Source organism: Hippoglossus hippoglossus, chromosome 7, assembly GCF_009819705.1.
Source record: "Hippoglossus hippoglossus isolate fHipHip1 chromosome 7, fHipHip1.pri, whole genome shotgun sequence".
Taxonomy (NCBI): domain Eukaryota; kingdom Metazoa; phylum Chordata; class Actinopteri; order Pleuronectiformes; family Pleuronectidae; genus Hippoglossus; species Hippoglossus hippoglossus.
In genome coordinates this window covers 3,063,073-3,083,273 of record NC_047157.1, presented here as the reverse complement: position 1 = coordinate 3,083,273, position 20,201 = coordinate 3,063,073, and the positions used below count along the sequence as shown (strand labels likewise).

Here is a 20,201-nt window from a genome sequence, read left to right as displayed (position 1 = left end):
GTTTTTCCTCTTTTTTTTTTCTTCTGAGGCCTAATGGCTTTAAGTCTAAAAGGATGATTATGTACATTTCCCCTTAATTTCACTTTAGTCACTTCAAACTGTGACGAGCAGGTTGTATCAAAACAGCTGTAAGAGCTGACAGTTGGCATGGTCATATCCTCCTGTTGGCAGGTATCCTGGTCAGGTAGGTGGACAGCACCACTTTTAAAATGTACACATTCATCTTGGTGAATAAACATTGTTGGATTCACCGGACACATCAGTATCTCTGGTGAGACGACCTTGGTCACATTCAATAACAGATTTCTTCCAGTAGTTGGAAATAAAACAATGGCTCTGTTGTGTTCATGTGCACCAATGAGTCATGAACAATATCAGGACCCTAACACTGAAGCAGCTTCTAATCCTGATAGTAATTGTCATTCAACATGTCTTTAATTCAGTTAAATTCAGTTTAAACTAGTCTGGATGGTGTTATAGATATCATTGACAAAAAAAATTGTCACTTTCGGTTTGAATGCACCAATAGCAGTGTTTGTCTCCACCATTTTTAAATGCTTACCTCAGAGAGGAGACAGCGTCATCACGTGAGCTACACAAGGCACAGGATTGTCTGATTTACTGCCCACACCTCAGGAGACGTATTATAACAGACCAATCGATAACAAAATTAGTTTTCAACTAGTTGCTGAAGGCCTAGATAAATCCCACCCCATGAACGTGTACTGACAACTGCTAGAAGAGCAGAGACTCACTCACTAACCTCTGGCTATCATCTCTGTGGCTGGACTCCAGTCAGGTGCAGTGAGAGCATGGGCAGGTCGGTCAGTTAGAGACAGACGGGTACGCCAACCGATGATTTCATTCAGTCCAAATGAATATCAAATGTCAACAGTCCTTTGAGGGCATCAGACGCCGGCTTTTTTTCTTAGACAACTTTATTTATTGATGGCAATTGTGACGTGAAGACGATTTCAACAAATAAGGTGTGTTTCTGAAAAAAATGATCAACCCTACCTTTATGGAATTCAGCTATCATTAATTTTCTTATTTAAACCCCCACTCCTCCAAGTGACATGTTACAATGTTACAGTATAGAGCAGGACAAGGCACCTTCATCGAACGCAGCGTTACTGCATCAGACACGTCAAAACATGTGCTATTAGTTTCCAGATACTCAACCAGAACATTATTGCCAGAATGGCTATGACTACTCTACAGCCCCATGTGTTGTGACAATCATCCCACGATTATCATTAACATTTTATAGGGCTTGAGACACAGGGTTCCTTGTGTCAGTTCAGCCAACACACTTCCAATGGTTCGTCCTTCCTTGGACGTCTGTCAGTAGTTACTCACCAGTGCGAACTGAGGCCACTGACATTAATTCATCCAAGAGTTTTTTGGCTCATCGTGGTACATACATGATCAGATTTGTCAGTAGTTCTGGTGGGGGACTCCATTCACAAAGAATTGAGAGTTTATAGACTTATAGAAGACTATAAACGTGACTTACACTTGTGACAAAAGACTCCAAAGGACCTTTTTATCATATATTAAAAATGTTTCTAGATATTGAGAAGTTGCGTTGTTCTTGGAACACGATTGTTCTGGCAGACCAACAGAGGCCAGGGCATAAGGCAGCCCTTATGGATGGGGCAACTATAAAATAAAATGATAAATAAAAAAACGTTATAGTAATACTACTAATAATTGTGGTAGCGTGTTGGTGTTGAACAGGATCATGGGAGCAGTAGGTAACTGAACCACTCTACATTACCACACAATGTAGTACTAGTAATATTTATAAGGTTTATAAAGCCAGCTGCAAGTTTTTAATGATGTAGAGTATAAAACACATTTTCATGACTGTCTTTGTAAAAATATCATCTTCATACAGATAACCACTGTTTCAAAAGAGGAAGAATTTCAGATTGATTGTTAAAATGGGATTTCGAAGAACAATTTCACCAATTCATCTACACAAGGCATGTTGTAGAGGCTGTCAAAGGCACTTATTCATTTGATATATATACACTTCAAAGTTTGACTTTAATCTAGAATTTTCTACTTAATTCTGCAATGTGAGATTAAAATGTTCCTTTTCTGACCCAAATACTCTTCCATAGATTGGAGACTTAGATATGCGTGATTTACTCCAACCTGTGAAGTTTGATAAGTGTTTAACTTTTTTAATGGTGGTACCAAGGACTTGACTGTTGGGAGACAATGCAGAGCTCTATACGCAGCTCAAAGTTCTGACCGAACAGAAATACTGGAGGTGACTCTAAACTCAACACCTACTTGTTGCAGCAAAATTTGCATTGAACAAATTTACTGTTACTGCTACAGTTTTAACAAAATATAGAATTGTTTTTAAACCAATAAAATTGGGTCAAGAGCTGTTTCAAACTGCAGTTTAAACTCACAATAAAAATATTGTTTTTGTCATCTGAGAGGACTGATTTGCTGCAGAACAGTTGGAAAGAATACTGGCCTAGCCTTTGTAAGGTGGACAGGAGGTTTCCATGTTCATAGATATCAGTTGACATGACTGCAATCAGTAGTTTACCATTTCATCAGTAGCTTTAAAGGTCAAGTGTGTAAGCTGCCCAGAATGGACAAACAAAGCACTGGCTCTAAAGGCCTTTCATGTCTCCCTCCCGTTCCAAGTGTCTTCTTCACACTTTAAAGGGCAGGGTGACGTATTCACATCATAACCCCACGAACTGAACCTTTAAGTAACACTATGGAATAACATCTGAATGACTCCATTTGCCAATCACTGTTGTTCAGAGGTTTGAGCCCATGTATCCAAGTCAAACACTTATGACCGTGCTGCTGTCAATTAACCAATTATTTTATTTCTATTGGTGCTGTATACAATTCACTTGTAGAGGCTCAAACCCTTATTTAATATAATGCAGTCAATCTTAAACAAGGCTATATAATCATAGTGGTAAGATGAGAGCATAGGCTGCTTTAGATGTAAAGGGGGTGTGTAGAGTTTGAGGGAAACTAAGTAACAGCACTACTTTTACCATTGTTGTCAAATGAAATGTATATTCTAACCAAACATAAATTTAGGCACCCGAGGATGAGATAGATAGGAACTCAAAGTTATGTGGTTTAATAAAACAAATGTATCTCTCGGTTTGCTTCAATGCATGTTAAAGGTTGCTGTATTATTTGACCTCTCAAAAGGTACCAGTATTACTGTCGTCTGTTTTAAATAACATACCTTTTGATCCGTTTACATCTTTACTTTTATAGTGAAGTCTACATCGAAATAGAGGTAACACTAAAACTTAGATCATTTTTGTCTGATACACAAGTCAATAGGAGGAGGCTGTTCAACAGGTGATGGTTTGAGGAATGACCTCATAACTTGCTTGCGGACAGTCACAGGTTTGATGTCTCACAACAGTATAGACAAGAAACTAGAGCCAGCACCACTTCAAATTAAGACTGGAAACAGTGACACCAGCTTACTTGACTTTAGCCTAAACTAACAAAACACCAACCGCAAATCTAATTACCGATGAACTTATGTTTATTCAATCTTTTCAAGACTTGGGAGTGTAAAAAGGACAGTTCGGGGTCTAATAGGGTTAATGTGCAGGACTATTTCATGGGTGGTTGACGAAAGCTGTTTTCAGACATGACCCCTGGAGAAAGTCCGCAGAATTGGGTTGGGACTTTGTCTGGAGTGATGCAGCATACTAAAGGATGTTAGGCATTAATTCTGCTCTGGAAATAACATGTTTTTGTCTATAGCACATCTACCCCGGTGTCGGCTATGATCACCAAAAGCTCACTTTACATTTTCAGTGCGTTCTACATGTATTGCTCCGCTATTTGAACCCCAGATAATTCACTTATTTTTTCATATTTGCATGAGTCGTGTGTTAGAAACTTCATCAGCACACCCACTCGCTCTCAGTGAAGCCAGCAGAGGATCTCCCGCTGTGTTCTCACATCGAGTCTGGACTTTCTGCCGACTTTACACTAGGGAACTGGCCGGAAGATCTCACTCAGACTTTGGCGTTCACACATACAGCCCTTTATAAACCATATATTATACAGTACATGTCTACAAAAAGGTTGTAAAACTTGATTATCTGTTTGGATTTAACAGATAAATGTCAGACTCTGTATTTTTGTTGAGCTCGACTAACAGAGCGCTGCCTGCAATTTCAAGCTTAACACACAATCAAAGAAATAAATGGCTTTTCCCTAAATTACTATTACTTTAAATCTGATAAAGAAAAAGCCACTATACTGGTTACCCATTTCAAGCCTAGTTGGTCTGTCCATTTTCCGTTTAACAATCTTTCCATGCTTTGCTGTGAATGGCCCCAGGCAGCCGAGCTACACTAATGGTGCATATTTTCTGTTGCACCCCAAAAGGAGGGAGATGTCGTTCATTTCTGCCTGTACTCCTCCTACATGCAGTATTAGACACTAGAGGGGAGCTCTGAGAGTGCATACCTTGGCCAAGGCTAACATTGTATCTCACCATGTCAAAGCAATGTTTTGCATGAATTATGTAGACAGTGGCAGCCCACCATATTCAATTTTTTCCTGCCATGGTTTCATAATGAACCATATTTTTTCTACACTTCAGAAACTACCTCTGTCCAACTAAAACATCTAAAAGCGCACACATCACATTACCATTTAGGAATACTGAACGTTTGTCTACCAATGGGAATTGGAGATCGCTCAAATAATAGCTCACTTCCTGTAAGCAGTTGTAGCATTAAAGAAATTAATTAAAATGCAAAACAGCTATTAGCAAAGACCACTAAGCTTTATCATAGGACAAAAAAGTAACAGAGTTCAGTAACAAAGAGAAAGGTAAATGTATCTATTTGACAGTATTTCTGATTTTAACAGGACTTAATTGCAAACTATGTTATGGCAGCTTCTGGGCATACTTTATCATATGCATAGGAACAATAGGGTACACAGAGAGGGCAGGTGTTAAGGCCAGTTCCCCTTGCCTGCTGCAGACAGTAAAGACTTTAGTTGTTCTCACTAACTACCAACTCAGTATGATCTGGCAACAGGCCAAAACACTAAGTTAAAGATCTTAGGTTATGGGAAGTGTGAAAAATGGATGAAACTGTGGCAGGACAAATGAGACATTGGTGGGCTGCAACACTATAGGTCATTATTCAATAGCATACAACTTCAATAGCACCCAAGAGTGAGGCTACCCACATGACATCGTTCATTTCAGATCCAGTGTAAGGGATAGTAAAAGTCTTAGAAGTAAACTTTGTTAGAGCAGAATCCAATAAAATTGAAGTCAATGGTGATCTAGACTTCAGACATAATAAAACAGAAAAAACATAACATGCCTCCATACTGCTTTTGTGGTGTCGTTCAAGTGTCCACAAGTCCTGACATTTATATTCGACTCGAAATGGTGTCATTTACAGTGTTTTAAGCCTAAAAGTCCACCAGAAGTGGTTAAGCTACCGGAAGTTAGCATGTCTGACGGTCCGTGAATGCACCTCGTAGGAAGATATCAGTAGACATTTAGGCTTAAAATATGTGTAAATGACTGTTTCAAGTCAAATATGAATGTCGGGGCTTGCGGACACTTGGATGACACCACACGAGCAGTATAGAGGCATGTTATGTTTTTTTCACAAAAAAAATTATGTCTGAAGTCTAGGCCACCATTGACTTCAATTTTATTGGATTCTACTCTAACAAAGTTTACTTCCGAGACTCTAGAAGTGTTTTGTTGACTCAAACACTTCACCCACCCCTCCATCGGCATGGTGGTGATTAGTTAATGAGTGAATTTTCATTTTTCAGTGAACTATCCCTTTAAGTGCTCTACAGATGCCGACACACATTTGAATGTGTCTGGCTAGCCCAAGAAGGCAGCTAACCCCTGCTGTGAGGTAGTGGAAACACACGTCATCGAGGATTCGCTTGACCCCCCATTTGATTTTAATAGCAACAAAGTTAAAAATAATAAATAACTGGGTGTAATTTAATTGATTTGAAGTAATTGGGAAAAAACATGGGTAGCATAATATATCTCAGTGGGCACTGTCATGCTCTGAACTTCCATCAAATGAGGTCTTGGCCATTGACAACCTTTGACAACCTTTACCAGACTTGACCCAAAAGTTGAGGAAAAGTTAAGCCCTTTTTGGCAGAGAGCTTGCTGTTTAGAAAGAGAAGAAGAGAGGCATTAATATCAACAGTACAGAGCAAGACACAGTAGATATTTGTAACTCAAACTTAATGAAAATATGATTTATTTGTCCAACATTTCTCAAAGGTCATTGACTTCAAACAATATGTATTCAAAGATATATACAGATTTACACTTTATCACATTTAACCAAAATGGTTATTTTCATCAGTTGATGTATGTATTGAATACATTCAAATATGTAAATATATACAAGATATGATTCTGAGATTATCAAGCTTCTGGTGACATTGCTCCAAGTAATGGAGCTGGTGCAGTCAGCCCTCCTGCTGCACTGCCAAGACCTACATCTACTGATGTTGTGGAGTTTTGGGAGAGTGTAATCACTTATACCATTTGGTACCGATACTACCTTTAAAAAAATACCAGGCCACGTTGGCAGCAGCTTGTCCAGTCTCTTCGCCTTCCACCAGCAGAATCCACTTTAGCATAAAGAAAAATAGGTGGCGCTAAATGAAGGCATTCTTTTGTACAGTGGTGAAGGTTCACAAAGAGATACATTTTTATCAAAACAAAGCATTAACATATTTTTAAACAGTTTATCGCACTCCAATTTGTGTTCCAATTTGGCAGCTGATGCAGAAATAACTCTTTGTGGACCTTCACCTTCATCTTTATATTCTAGCGTTCAGGAAACTTTAAATTGTACTATTAGTCACATGTTAACTAAAATCAAACCATTTCCTAAAATAAACCATAAACAAAAGGAAATAATTAAAGTACTCAATATCCACTAGCTCGGAACAAGAACTGAATAAAAAATGAAGTACTAAGTTCGCTGCTGAACGCTTCAGGTCTGTCAAAAACAAAGTCTTTTCTTGTCTGATCCTTACCATGGAGTCAAGCAGGCAAGGTGTTCAGAAAGCCACTCATCCCGCATGGTGGATCAACCATTACCTAGAAGAAACTGTCAACAAGGTTTAGCAGTAACGTGTACTTAATCCATCATCACACAGAAACACATGCACATTCAGCAGTTCTTATTTAAACTTAACTAACTCAACAGTGTTCAGCCACCTTCAACAAGTTCAGTACACTGAGCCATATTAAGTTCAGTCTCAATATCTGAAAACAGAGATAAGTACTTGACCCTACATTTTGAGTGATGTGCTTGCACTCTCTGCACACTTGGTGCAGAACTCCACTGAGACGTGGTTCTTGTCCACATGTAGACACACGCCACCAGATGTCTCTTTCTCCTCCACTTTCACACGCTTCCTGGGTAAGGCGTAGTCGTGGTCGTTTGAATCAGGGCCCTGGAAAAGGGAGGAAGATAATTTCATCCCATTCACACCGCTCAGCCTGGACAAGAGCTGGGCTAACATGCTCTCATTGGCCAGCACAGCTCTCAGGTACCTGGTCTCATCTTCCAATTCTTCCACTCTCTTGGTCAGCTGAGAATTTTCCTTTTTGAGCACGTTGTTTTCTGTCGATAGGACGCCAACTTTCTTCTCCAGGCTGTTGACGTATTCTTTCTTCTTGAGACGGTTCAATCTGGCAGCAACAGCATTTTTGTTGATCACGTCACTTGACTGGTACTGTCTGTTCATGGTCTTCAAGTCTGATGCCATTCTCTCCGGAGACGAGGCAGTTGAAGCTTCGAACCCGGAATCTTGATCCTTGACACAGTACACTCCGAGATCAGCCAACTCCATATCGAAGAGTGGGGACGCAGCATCTCTTTCAAGTGTCCATTTTAATTCTTCAAGTCCAAACAGATCATCTAGCTCTACTCCATCTGTGTCAATATCTTCAGCTAGGAAGCCCTCAGAGGGATGTGGGAGATCCTCTACAGTTTCAACTGCATCCACCACTTCAACCTCAAGAGGCTCTGTCTTGTTGATAGCGCGGCCTCTTCTTCTGGTGATCATTGTGGCTTGACGGTGGGACTGCAGAGATGCTGCCCAGATGGTATCTTATGATTCCTCAACTATGAAGACAAAGAAAGTATATCGTTAAGGGAGTAACAGCAAACTGATAAATTTATCAAGGAAAATTTTGATATTAACTTAAGTCAGAGTGGATCAAAAAGGTTACTTTGAACAAATGCATGACCTATGATTATTTGTTACTCTCGACAATTATATTAATTCTAAATAGTCATTCCAGCTGACTTTAACTGAAAGGCTTTTTAACTAATACTTTTGTTTTTTGTACATTTGACCTGCAAATAGTTTTAAGTGCTCCTTTACTTGCAGTCTGATTTTAAAATGATGAATTGTGTAGATGCACTTGATTTCATGTTCTGTGCGTGTCCTTTGTGAGGCATTTTACAGCTAATAGTTTAAAATATGCATCTGTGTAAATACATTACTCACAACATCAACACTTTAGCAATTAAGTTAGCTTGACTTAACTGCAACCATTGCAATTAGTAAAGCATGCTGATATTCAGTGAAAACTATATAAAAACGTTTTAGTTATTCAAATTATATGGTTACTCAATATAAACCTTGTTCTCTATTTTACATAGATTGCTCCTGAGATCCATTTTCTAAAAGTTGCGGGGACAACGGAGTGCGTTAGCTAAACGTATCTCCAACGTTGTGCCTTATTACGTAAACTAGGCCCGATAGCGTTAGCACTGACACTACCACTACACTTAACAACGAACGCACTATATAAACACACAGTCAGATACATTCTCTGCTAAACATATATTATCACCGTTAGTGTATTAGCAGGAAATGCACTTCATTATCCCAATCAGTGTCTTACATGATTATTTGTGCCATTAAGCGCTCTTACGTTAGCTTCAGCTTGCTAACAAGGCCTCGGTCGTTTCGCGCCCAGCTCACGTTAGCTGAATGTGGTTAACATGAATTTAGATAAACGTTCCCAATGGATGTTCATCAACGTTTAAACAGAATTCAACATCTACATTTAGCAGCAGCTGCAGAGAACTACAGCCACGAGGCGCCATCTTTAACCAACAGAGCGGGAGCATGACGCAGGATGTTTAAACAAACGACTTACCTCACGACTCGTTAAATAGACAACAACAATCAGCGACAGGGGAAGAGATCCTCCGAGTAGAGTCACCGGATGTGAAGAAAAGCTTTCACAGCATGAAAATAAAACAATAACGCAACGACTGGAGACCGAAGTCAACCTGCACACACGCTCCTTCTTCTTTCTTCAGTTTTTTTTTGTTTGTTATATCTTGGTCGGTTAATAACCTCTTGATGCAATACCGCCACCTGCTGGACTGGAGAGTGGAGCGATTCCTTTTTTTTTTATTTCCTTTAGTTGAAATTTCCAAAATACAGAGAAGTTTAAAGTAAAATAGAAAAACATAAAAGTTAAAGTAATGCCATAAGACCACCCACCACAAACAGGGCTGATTACAAATGTGCAGACACAGGACTTTCTTCAAGTCTTATCTCTCTTCTACATACTTCCTGCAATTAAACACTTCGAGCTCTTCAGATTCTTTTTCTACCTGGCAGTAATTCATTTTTTTTAACCAAAATGTCATTTGTGTCCTCTTGCATATTATCTGCACAACATATACCAATAATATAATATGTTATATTATTTCTCATGTATAACTCTTCTCCCATTTATATACGTAGCTGCACCTTTTTATATTCATATTAAATTGTATACTATCTCCGTATACTAATGCACAAATACAGTATACATATATATATATCTTGTGCCACTGCACTTTACTCAAGTACATTTTTATACAATATTACTATGGTGAAAGGGTTAAATTATGTATGTATTCTGTATTTTCATTTCTTATTTTTATTCTATTGCCTTTTTTATTCTCTTGTCTTCCTCATTCTGACTATTTGCTGCTGTAACAGCATGGGATCAATAAAGTTTTATCTCATCTTAATATTGACAAAAACCAGCAGGATGCTTCTCTAAAATATGACATATACTGGTCTATTACTAACATCATGACAGGCACCATCCTTCCCCGCTTCTTTCAATACCGACTCTGTACTGAATGGAATGTAAGTGTCTTCCTCTCGTCTCCTGATGCCAGTGCTGCTGCCACTCTTTATTAATTTCTCTCCATACAATGATCTTGATTGATTTTGAGAGAATTCTTTTATTTTTTTGTTGGCCAGTTTGTCCAATCCTTCATTACAACTCATACCTTAAGTGGACAAACTCATGTGCTGTTATTCAGCGCCACAAACCCCGCAAAGAAAAACACAATCATATTCCTTCAGTGGAGAAAAGTTTTTATTGAACACAAGTGCACAACAGAAGAACAGAGCAGCAGAACATATCTAACTGTATTAATCACTTTCCAACTCTATCACACTTTGTTGTCTTTACCATATAGGATGTTTTGAATTTCTGCATGAGTTCTACCTTAGTCTTTATTGAAAATATTGTAAACAGAAGATAGCATCAGGGATTTTATAAATGCTTCACATTAACAACTTAGGCTGCAACTAAGTTATTTTTAACAGCTATTAATCTCCTAATGAATTATCTTTTCTTTGACAAATCTTGTGTGTAAACCTTTAGAAACTTGTAAATACATCTACGGTTTTGGGCTGTTGGTCAGATTAATTAACTGAAGGCCTCTGGGAACTACTAGACATTTTTCAATAGTACTTGAGATAATTTGTATTTAATAGTAATGAAAACAACCAGTATTCAGTCACAAATGATAAAACAGAGAAAAGCAGTAACTCTTCACATGTAAGAAGCTGGAACCAGTGAATATTTGCTCTGTTTTGTCCCAAAACAAACTCTGTTTGGTGTTGACGTTCATGTATTTTGAACATTTAGTTTCTTTTTCCAAGAGTCAAAATAACAGAGAGCTCAGATTCAGTGAAGTGCCAGCAGCCGAAAGCGTAGATTTCACAGTACTGCAATTCAAAAGAGCTGCAGTCCAGATTTCAGCCTGTTAACATCACTGTGGTTCCAAAGAGGACCATCCACCGTCCTCACTGCTGCAGACACTCCTGGGGCGTTGTGAGCCGTGTTACTCTCCAGCTCCACCGGCTGGTCAAACACAGTCATGGTTGAGTAGTTTTCCAACATCAGGCAGGAGGGGTCATCTGACTGTCCAGGAATTTTACCCAGAGGATAGTTCTTCCACAGAACTTTATCTGCACACAGCTGCCACGGAGAACCTCTGAGCAGCTTCGCTCTTTCGGCCAAAGCATTGGCTGATTTGTTCTCCTGGGAGGCTTCACTCCGCTCCGGGTCAGCCCTGGAGCGCCTGGGGTGGCTGTGGTGCCTTGAATGCTGCAGCTTCTCGTGCAGACTCTCCAGTGTGTATATGGGCTGTCGTTTCTGCTCCATAGAAGGGTCGTAGTTTGAGTGTGCGGTCTGCGTGTAGATGGAGCAGAGCTGGAGCAGCTTCTGTCTGGTTTCCCGGGGGAGAGGATGCTCCATGTCATCCAGGATTACCTGGAGCAGGTGAGGCGTGCTGACACAGGGAGCATCCAGACAAGCTGAGAGCACCTGCTGCCACCTCAGCTGGATACGTTGCACAAAAATCCTGTCCTTGATTCTGGCCTTCCTCTGGCCCTTGGTTTCAAAATGGTATTCAAACTTGTTGTTGTTACAGAGGATGACTTCAGAAATCCAAGCAGAGAGGTAGAAAGCCCTGTGATCATTCCACTCTTTGGTGAGAAGCTTCAGCTCAACAAAGAGCTTCTCCAGGAGGAAGTGAATGAAGGCTGGTGAGTTGAGCATCTTCAGGAGGGGCAGCCAAAAGCGCAGGAGGGCTCGAGGGAGTTTGGGTTCAGTGGGACTGGCATTTGCAGAAGTGTCGCAGCCTAATGTTTCCAGCTGTTCAACAGTGGGAACCAGGAATCCATCTTCTAGCAATACGTCGATCAGCCAATCACTCGACTCCACAGCAAACTGCTTGATCTCACCTAGTAACCAGCTCATGTCTGCAAAGGGTGCTGGCCACAGGCTCTTCTCTGTGTCTTCATGAAGCCCATTAATAGCCTGGTACTGCTCCTTTTCAAAAGAAATCAGCAGTTCTCTTGCTTTCATGTAGGCTTCCTTTTCTTTCTGCCTTGCGATGAGATCATCCTCCTGGCGTCTCAGGTCCATCTCCTCATCCTCTCCATCGGACTGCGACTCCCAGTCCTCACCAGCACCTCCTCCCAGCTGCCTGGACCAGTACTCGTGCTGGAGCCACTCCAGCACCACGCCACACCCCTTCCTGCACCATTTCAAAGTGGGGAGCTTGCGATGTGTGAAGTCGTGCCTCAGGTTTACCACCCATTCTGGGATGTTCAGGTTCCCCGCCAGCCGTCTCAGTGGCCGGGCAGTTTTTCCCTGCTGCCTCTCGGTGATCAAATTGACGAATCGCACCAGAGCTGCTCCGTAGAGGAGGACCAGATCATCTCCGTCCAGCTGTCCACACCGGTCCAGCACCTGACACCTCACCAGGTCCGCCGTGCAGTCCACCGCCACAGGGCAGCTGCTGGCGTACCTGGACCTCCAGGCAGAGACCCTGTGCAGCGCATACCTCTGTAAGGAGGAGTCCTTGGAGTACAGGTACTCCAGCACCTGGTCCCACTCCGCTTTGTTGACCCATGCTACCACATGGCGCCGTTTCTCCGAGCTCCTCTTCTTCATGTTATCAGCGGAAGCAGCGTAGACTTACGTTAGAGGCGTAAACACATAGAAAGAGCAGCTCTCTTCAGTCTCTCACACAAACTGCGCTTTGAAACTGAGTGAATATAGACAGATACAGTTCAGCCTGGTAGCGACAGTATCACACCCGGAAGGTTTTCTTCTTCTTCTGGTGTTTATTGGCGGTTGGCAAACCAGCTTATAGGTTGCATTACCTCCACCTTCTGGCCTGGAGTGTGGAACAGTAGATTGGCAGCAAACAGACAAACTAAACTAAAATTTAGTAAATTTATTTTCTTGAGTCCTGTTTATCTTAAATATTTAATTAGAAGACGATGTTAATTCTTTGATGTCCTTACTTTTTAATGTGATATTTGGCTTTTCGTCTTTTAATCCGATCCTGACATGAAGTCCTCCCGGAAGTTACACTTCTTCTTTTCCTTTTTACCGCGGCTGGAACCCATCGTTAAGGCGCTATACCGTCACCTATAGAGACGGAGTATGTATCAGTAATTTAACTGGTCCTTTTTTCTTTTGTATTTAAACATAAATAAAATGCATAGAAAACAGTCGCAGAGAGCAGATAGACATTGACATTACATAACATACATACAAACAAATATGAGAGGGGGATATACAACGTTCACTTTGATGACTACTTTGCTGAAATCCTCTCAAAAACATTTAAATCAGTATTTAGAAGTCTATGTATTATTGACTGTTTTAAAACATTGACTATACCAGACTTGTCAAAACAATTTTTTTGATTGGTATTGTATCTGAAAATGCCTATTCTAGTTACTGCCTTATTATTATATTAATGTCTCTCCTCCATCCTGTTGATTCTTTTCTTTCACCTGTTCTTAGTTGTGCTCGTCATGTCCGTTAAACTCAAATGTCAACTTAAGTTTGATTCCTTTTTTGTTACCATGCTATGGTGAACAATAGACACATTTTATGATGTCTGTTCTTAGTTATGATGGTAATAAAGGTTTGTATAGCCACTTCGGTGATTTCTATGGCATTTACTCCATACACACATTGTATTTTCATTTTCACTTGTATTACACTTCATTTTCTATTTTAACTTGTATTTTAGACGAAATAGTCTGTTGTTTTAATCTACTGTACTCTATTGTGCATTGTACTGTTACGGTAATCCTGGAACAAAATAGAATTTCTGTCTGGATTATGAAAGCCTGCCCTATTTTTAACAACAGAGGGCAGCATTACGCAATTGGACTGTCTAGTCTACCGTGTCCAATAAAGAAGAAGAGGGTGGCGGTGGTTCACCAACAAACGAAGAAGAAGTGAGCGGTTTGTTTGGAAATGGCGGCTGCTTCGAAAGACCAGCTTGTACGACTTGTTTATGATGCACTGCAGGTAGGACCACTGAACATGACGGCAGGACATGTTAAATATAACTGGACAGTTTGGTTGTGTTCTTCCTTATTCTCATGAGTTTAGTTGTAGTAGCTTATCTGTTAGTCACAGTGGGTCATGTAGCAGTGCACTCACAAAACATGTTCTTCTCAGGGTACAGGCTGTGTGTATTACTGCTGTGGGACCTACATCTCTCTCTCTCACACATTTTTATACAAAATTCCACATACAAAAAATAGTATTTGTTTGAAAGGTTCATGCTTTAGTACTTCTGAAATATTCACAATAAAACCTTACTGATAGTGTTGAAATTGTTCAAGGTTTAGTCTGAACTGCTGCACCTTTAGTTTTTTCATGAAATATTTCTGCTGTCACGGTTTACTCTCATATAGTTTTGCAAAGAGTGAGGTAGTGTATTCAATTTAATCTTGTGTCTGTGTTTGGTCTTTGTTGAGGCTGCGTCTTGTCCCTTGGTGGAAGGTCTGTACCTACAGGATGCAGACAGCATGTTGCAGCTGCTCTGTACTCCCTCTCAGCACCGCACTGACATACTGGCATGGATCTGCAGCAGGTAGTCAAATCTTACACTGAACATCCCCCTGGTTCGCATCTGTCATTTTCACAGTAGCAAATAAACAAAACATCTGTGTTATCCTGACCTGTCACTTTACAGTATCAACCCACATTTTGCCACTTCCAAGTCGATGTCAAAGAGATCTAAAGACTCAGATGTTGTAACTAAAGGTAAAGGTGTCTTTCAAAGGCCAACTATTTCCCACAGTACAGTCTTTTGATAGAAAACTTGAGGAGGAGAGGAAAATATTCTCAGTAGTCTATATCTCAATATTTTCAACATTGACACTAAATTGACCTCTTATACTGCAGTGGTTTGTTGTTTGTATGAACAGAAATGGCTCTGCTTGGGCAGGAGCTGATGCTGTGCAAAGCAGGTGACCTGGATCTGATCAGGGTGAGATGTTGTGTCAAACGAGCAAAGATGTATCAGTTTACAGAAATACATTTACTGCCACGGTAAACACAAACGTCCTGACATGTCTGTGTCATTTGTCAAACTATTTATCCAGGGTGATGCAAGTCCTTACCGGCAGCTTCAATTCCTGGAGGAGCTTTTAACTCTAGTGCCAGGCTGCAGGAAGTCTGCTGGGCACAAAATGGATGCAGAGATGTTACTGAACGAGGTGTTTTCTGCTGAGAATCTGCCTCACCTCTCACAAATGCTTGAACCCACATTCAACCCCTGGCCTGCACACATCAAGTATATATATATGGTTTCTTTGATTTCATGCAAAACACTTATTACATCCCTGTTCTTATCTGCTGGATGTTGTCATTGTTTCTGTTATATCTGCTCCCGTTTTCAAACATGAACTCTGGAGAATGTCCGTACAATTGGGTCTTTCTCCGGAGTTTGCATTTCACATATAAAGAACGCAGGAGGAGATTCTCTGGAGATTTCTGTGCTGTTGTGAACATGTTTGACTGGAGCATTCAGGCAAGGGGTGGCCCAGAGGCTGGATGTAACATTAATTCCGTGGTGGAGATCACGTTTTTTGTTTAAAGAACATGGACACTGGCAATGGTCTTAATCACCAAATGCTCTCTTGACTCTTCAGTTCAGTATTGCAAGTGTTAGAAACGTCATCAACTTGCTTACTGTGAATCCTCTGGAGGATCTCCTACTGTGTGGTCACATGGACTAATTCAGACATTCTTCAGAATTCTTACAAGGGACTAGCAAGATAAACTCCTGAAAAAGCCTCTCAATTGAACATTTGCGTTATCACATACAGCCTCTCTGCAGAATGTCCAGTGTATGGCGGAAAGCAGCTATAGTGGCTGATTTGGAGCTGTTTTGTGGATCTACATGTATCACAGCATCTCCTGTTGCCTTTTATACTTGTCCCCCTTACAGAGCTTTACACAAAGGCACCAAGTCCTCTCACAAGCCCAGTAGAGAGGGGGCTGCTGATGTGGCTGCCCTTCTTCAAGAGACTCAGTCAGCACTGGAGCAGCTGCAGTCAGAGGTATTTGCTGATGTGGCCCTTGATGCCTGTGGTGTCATAGAGCCTTCAACTAAACACAGGATGTAAAACTTGGTCATCGCAGTAAGAAGAATTGTGTTCTCCTTAGTGTGACTTCCTGAAGGAGGCCCAGAGTCCTGACGTCTTCTCTCCCAGCTCATTGCGTGTGGCAGCGTGTGACCTCCAGCAGTTGATGGCTACTTTCAGCCATGTTTATGAAACAGACTTGAGAGCTTACTGCAGCAGAGATCCACCCAGCCTCAGCACAGAGACCACTGTCTTCCAGAGAGTACACCAACTGCTGCTGGACTGCAACACGGTACTCTAACATTTGCAGGAAACGGGTTGACCAACCCTGAGCTGTGGAAACAAGGTCACTGACGCCTTTTCCTCTTGTGTGTCTCGTTTGTTAGGAGTTGGATATGTTAAATGAAGTATCAGAAGCTTCTGCGTCCATGAGTGAAGAAGTTAATGCGCTACAAACACAACCTCGCTACTGGAGGAGAGGAGAGAAGCACTCGCTACGTAAGTGAATACTCAGTTTGTTGCACATTGTTAATACAGTCATTTTGTTTCCTGCTTTATGTTTTTGTGCCACTGTGCCGTGTAATTATGTCAGATAGAATACAGTGATGAAGTGGACAGAATTCATAGTGACATCTCAATGTTCAGAAAAAACCCTTTTCTAACCATTATTTAACGTCACTGCACAGGAACAGAAGAGGAGATAGAGAGTATATTTTTAATGTCACTGCTCGGAGTAATTCGGTTTTCTGTGTTTGTTTTCCAGCGGACCAACTGGCAGAACTTACCAGGCGAAGTAAAGACTTTCTGTCACTGATGGCAACATCTTCAGACCATGAATAACTGAGTGCTGAAGTGAGCGAAGCACTTGGAATAATGCAGTAACACTGGGAGGCTGTTCAAAGGCTCATCTGTACTTGTGTTAAAACTCAGAGTTGTGACCACTAAGGATTGTGTTGTTTCATTTCACAAACGTTAACCAGTGAGAGCGACCGGTTGTGTAGACACATCACTCATCTTTTCAACAGTTTGATGGAGCCGTCTGTCTGTGGAACACATATCGCAAACAATTCATCTTTTTGGCTTAACACTATTGTAAATTTTGATGTAATAAATTCAATATTAATACAAATTGAAGCTACAAGCAGTCAGTGGGCCTTCAGTCTGTGGACTGTGTTCAATCTTCTCATAAACTACAGTAGTGGTTGGCAACTGGGTCAATATCACAGACGGATCATTTCTATGATTTAATAAAATTTCACCACTGACAGACATTCACAGCTGCTGATCTCCATCCAGACAACATTCATAGAATCACTTCAACTACCAAGTTGTCTTTAAATATTGATGTAATGCTTTTAATGGAACTGAACTACAGAGCCTTTATTTTGAAAAGTTGTGAACTTGGGTCTCAATATTGTTGATTGCATAGCAGACCTCTGAAATAACTACATGGTAAAAGAAAAAAACATAACAGCATTTAAACCACACAAAGCAGTGATGAAGCAAATTCAGTTTCATTTTAGTAAGAATTTTTTTATTTGTAGAGCACTATTCCCTTACAAGTCGCTAAGTGCTTTACAGGCTCAAATAATTTAGTTTAAAGAAAGCTGCAATCAGTATTTCAACAGGACAAGCAAACAGCCCATTCCAAATAGGCAGGTTTGGATGGGACACTGGTTTCAGGGATGACAATAACTGAGTTTCACATTCCTCCTCTTCACCCTAATTTGTATTTGCACAAAATCTGAATATTGTGACTGAATAAATTTAAATATTTTGGATTTGGATTCTGGTTATCAGCCTCCCTGCTGTTTTTTAAATTTAATATCACGTGGATTGATACGTTTTACACCACACCTTTAATTCAATAAACAAAAAAAGCCAAACTGTCCATAGGAAGACCTCAAACAGGTGTGGATTTCATTTGAAGCCAGTGTCGTGTCTGGATTCAGTGGAATAACAACAGCAGGCAGTGGGCATCGCTTTGACATTTAATGTTACATTCATTACACACAAGTATATACACCATTAAACAATATGATCCAACAGCTTCAACATCTCTCTGGTGGGGAAGAGTTCACTGAAGTGGCAGGGATCAAACTTCTTCCTCATGGTACTACACTACAGTGAGTATCACAGTGTAGACAGCAGATACTCAGTGTCCTCTCCATGTCTCCCTGAGCTCGGTCTGGGACGGTCCTGCAGCCGCCTCTCCACCCCGGGCTCAGAAGCCTTTGCCGGCCAACCATTCCTTCAGCTCCTTATCGAAGTGACCTTTGACCGTCAGGGTCTTGGTGACCTCATTGACCTGTGTGGGCAGCTCTGTCCCCGTCACCTCCTTCAGATACTGCTTCACGTCCTTCTCCAGAGCCCAAATGTCCCCCTCCACTTTCCGTACGAGCGTGGTCCTGCGGCTGCTGCTGGTCAGGTCGGTGTACACCGGGATGTTGTGCATTCGGGAGCGGCGGATCATGTAGGGCAGAGGCGGCGGTGAGTCCGCTGCAGGGATCCATCCAGACGGGGTGGGACCGGCGTGTTTAGGCGGAGCAGGGACCCGTGACAGCGGGATGAGCCGCTCCACGAAGCCGTATTCCTCCGTGGACTCTATTATTCTTGTCTTCTTTTCTTCTGGAGCAGCACTACAGAGGAACCTGAGCCCGGCAGGAGCTCCTTGTGCCCGGCACTGCAGGCTCAGAGCTCCGTGCAGCGCTCTGCGGAGCACCGCGGAGCTGAGGGTGAAGGAGGCCGCCATGATGTGTGGCAGCTCAAAGAACGTGACCCGGAAATAGTCAACAGCTTCCTGCGCTCGGCAATTCAGTATATGAAAAAAACGATTTTCAAATACATTTATCCTTATTTAATTCTATTAAAAACATAATGAAATTCAATATTTATTCATGTATTTATTTCGCATTACAGAAATAAAATAAATAAATAAAATAATACAAGAACATTCATTTTTATTAAATTTAAAAGTCTTGCCAAAATCTTTTAGTATCCATCCAATAATTCCAGAAATCTCTGTCTGTCTGTATGTGGCTCACATATCACATGAACTGTTCATCTTCTCAGCTTCACACTTGCCATGTGTATTGCAAAGGGCCCAAAGAAGTGTAGTATTGAATTTGTTGTGATTTGGACACGTGACACATTCAATACTAATAAACTTGGAATAAAAAAGTGGACCAGAGCTATTTGACTGTGGCGGCTGGGACTCATCAAGTGACATTTTCAATCAAGACACCAGCACATTCATGACGACTGTTCAAGTTCTAGGTTCAAGAACAATTATTTCAGAATGTGATGATAGGTGGAACAAACAACCAGTTTATTCAAATTAATTTCTTACAGTTTTAAGTTAGTGATGCAATGTAAAAAAATCTAGGAAGGTCAAACCATAGACTTTAAATAAAGATGGACAATATGACTGCTCTAAAACTGAAGCCAAAGCATCTCAATCACCCCCTGGTGGCTGGCTGCAGTATAGGTTGAGTAATATTTATATGAGTTAAAGACAGGAGAGTTTTACATAAGACAGAACACCTGTCAAATATAAATACAAATGTTGAAGGTACTGCATTTATTCACAAGTTCAAACACTTACTCATTGTCTCACTGTGTAATTTGGTCTAGATAATCATTGTCTTAAATACTAAGAATACTAATAATAACATTATTATTATTAATTATTATTATTATTAATAATAATAATTACTATTAATAATAATAATAATAATAGTGTTTATGGCAGACATGGAAACAAAACAACGCACCAAAAATAATTCAGGAATGAAACAGGCCAAACCTGATGCCTTACGAATGATATAAGTAATACAAATACGTGCCTCCAAATTGAAGTTGTGGGCTGCATTTTTCTTATTATTGAATTATTATATCAAAGCAACAACATGTTGTAATGATGGAAGTGAAGTGTA

At 40.7% G+C, this 20,201-nt stretch overlaps 4 protein-coding genes across 8 annotated transcripts; 1 reads left to right on the top strand and 3 right to left on the bottom strand.

Moving 5' to 3' along the window:
• Positions 1-6,249: 6,249 nt before the first annotated feature.
• Positions 6,250-9,406, bottom strand: crebzf (CREB/ATF bZIP transcription factor). 4 transcript variants are annotated; one of them, XM_034591987.1, is made up of 4 exons: positions 9,214-9,406; positions 7,337-8,156; positions 7,075-7,148; positions 6,250-6,663 (listed from the first exon to the last, which is right to left on the bottom strand). In XM_034591987.1, exons 2-3 carry the CDS (start codon positions 8,110-8,112, stop codon positions 7,139-7,141), a joined length of 786 nt encoding a protein of 261 aa, XP_034447878.1. In that variant the 5' UTR covers positions 8,113-8,156; positions 9,214-9,406; the 3' UTR covers positions 6,250-6,663; positions 7,075-7,138. The 4 variants fall into 4 exon arrangements, with proteins under 4 accessions (XP_034447878.1, XP_034447879.1, XP_034447880.1 ...); XM_034591988.1 differs by having other exon boundaries at positions 7,337-8,171; positions 9,218-9,406; XM_034591989.1 differs by having other exon boundaries at positions 7,075-8,156.
• A 1,416-nt stretch (positions 9,407-10,822) lies between these two features.
• Positions 10,823-12,979, bottom strand: las1l (LAS1 like ribosome biogenesis factor). The gene has a single exon (XM_034591972.1). The coding sequence runs from the start codon at positions 12,815-12,817 to the stop codon at positions 11,090-11,092; it is 1,728 nt and encodes a 575-aa protein (XP_034447863.1). The 5' UTR covers positions 12,818-12,979; the 3' UTR covers positions 10,823-11,089.
• Positions 12,980-14,061: 1,082 nt separating this feature from the next.
• haus7 (HAUS augmin-like complex, subunit 7) lies at positions 14,062-17,211 on the top strand. 2 transcript variants are annotated; one of them, XM_034591980.1, is made up of 9 exons: positions 14,062-14,197; positions 14,653-14,768; positions 14,871-14,941; positions 15,106-15,167; positions 15,283-15,473; positions 16,131-16,242; positions 16,349-16,558; positions 16,653-16,764; positions 17,030-17,211. In XM_034591980.1, exons 1-9 carry the CDS (start codon positions 14,144-14,146, stop codon positions 17,104-17,106), a joined length of 1,005 nt encoding a protein of 334 aa, XP_034447871.1. In that variant the 5' UTR covers positions 14,062-14,143; the 3' UTR covers positions 17,107-17,211. The 2 variants fall into 2 exon arrangements, with proteins under 2 accessions (XP_034447871.1, XP_034447872.1); XM_034591981.1 differs by having other exon boundaries at positions 14,093-14,197; positions 14,649-14,768.
• Positions 17,212-17,778: 567 nt separating this feature from the next.
• mrpl49 (mitochondrial ribosomal protein L49) lies at positions 17,779-19,046 on the bottom strand. Its single transcript, XM_034592005.1, has one exon. The coding sequence runs from the start codon at positions 19,016-19,018 to the stop codon at positions 18,491-18,493; it is 528 nt and encodes a 175-aa protein (XP_034447896.1). The 5' UTR covers positions 19,019-19,046; the 3' UTR covers positions 17,779-18,490.
• Between the last annotated feature and the right edge of the window lie 1,155 nt (positions 19,047-20,201).

Excerpts from the sequence above, each read along its gene's own strand:
- crebzf (XM_034591987.1), bottom strand. The coding sequence starts at position 8,112 with ATGATCACCAGAAGAAGAGGCCGCGCTATCAACAAGACAGAGCCTCTT.
- las1l (XM_034591972.1), bottom strand. The coding sequence starts at position 12,817 with ATGAAGAAGAGGAGCTCGGAGAAACGGCGCCATGTGGTAGCATGGGTC.
- haus7 (XM_034591980.1), top strand. The coding sequence starts at position 14,144 with ATGGCGGCTGCTTCGAAAGACCAGCTTGTACGACTTGTTTATGATGCA. Across the intron at positions 15,168-15,282 it reads GTGACCTGGATCTGATCAGG|GGTGATGCAAGTCCTTACCG; the intron begins GTGAGATGTTGT and ends CTATTTATCCAG. Across the intron at positions 16,765-17,029 it reads AGGAGAGAAGCACTCGCTAC|CGGACCAACTGGCAGAACTT; the intron begins GTAAGTGAATAC and ends TTTGTTTTCCAG.
- mrpl49 (XM_034592005.1), bottom strand. The coding sequence starts at position 19,018 with ATGGCGGCCTCCTTCACCCTCAGCTCCGCGGTGCTCCGCAGAGCGCTG.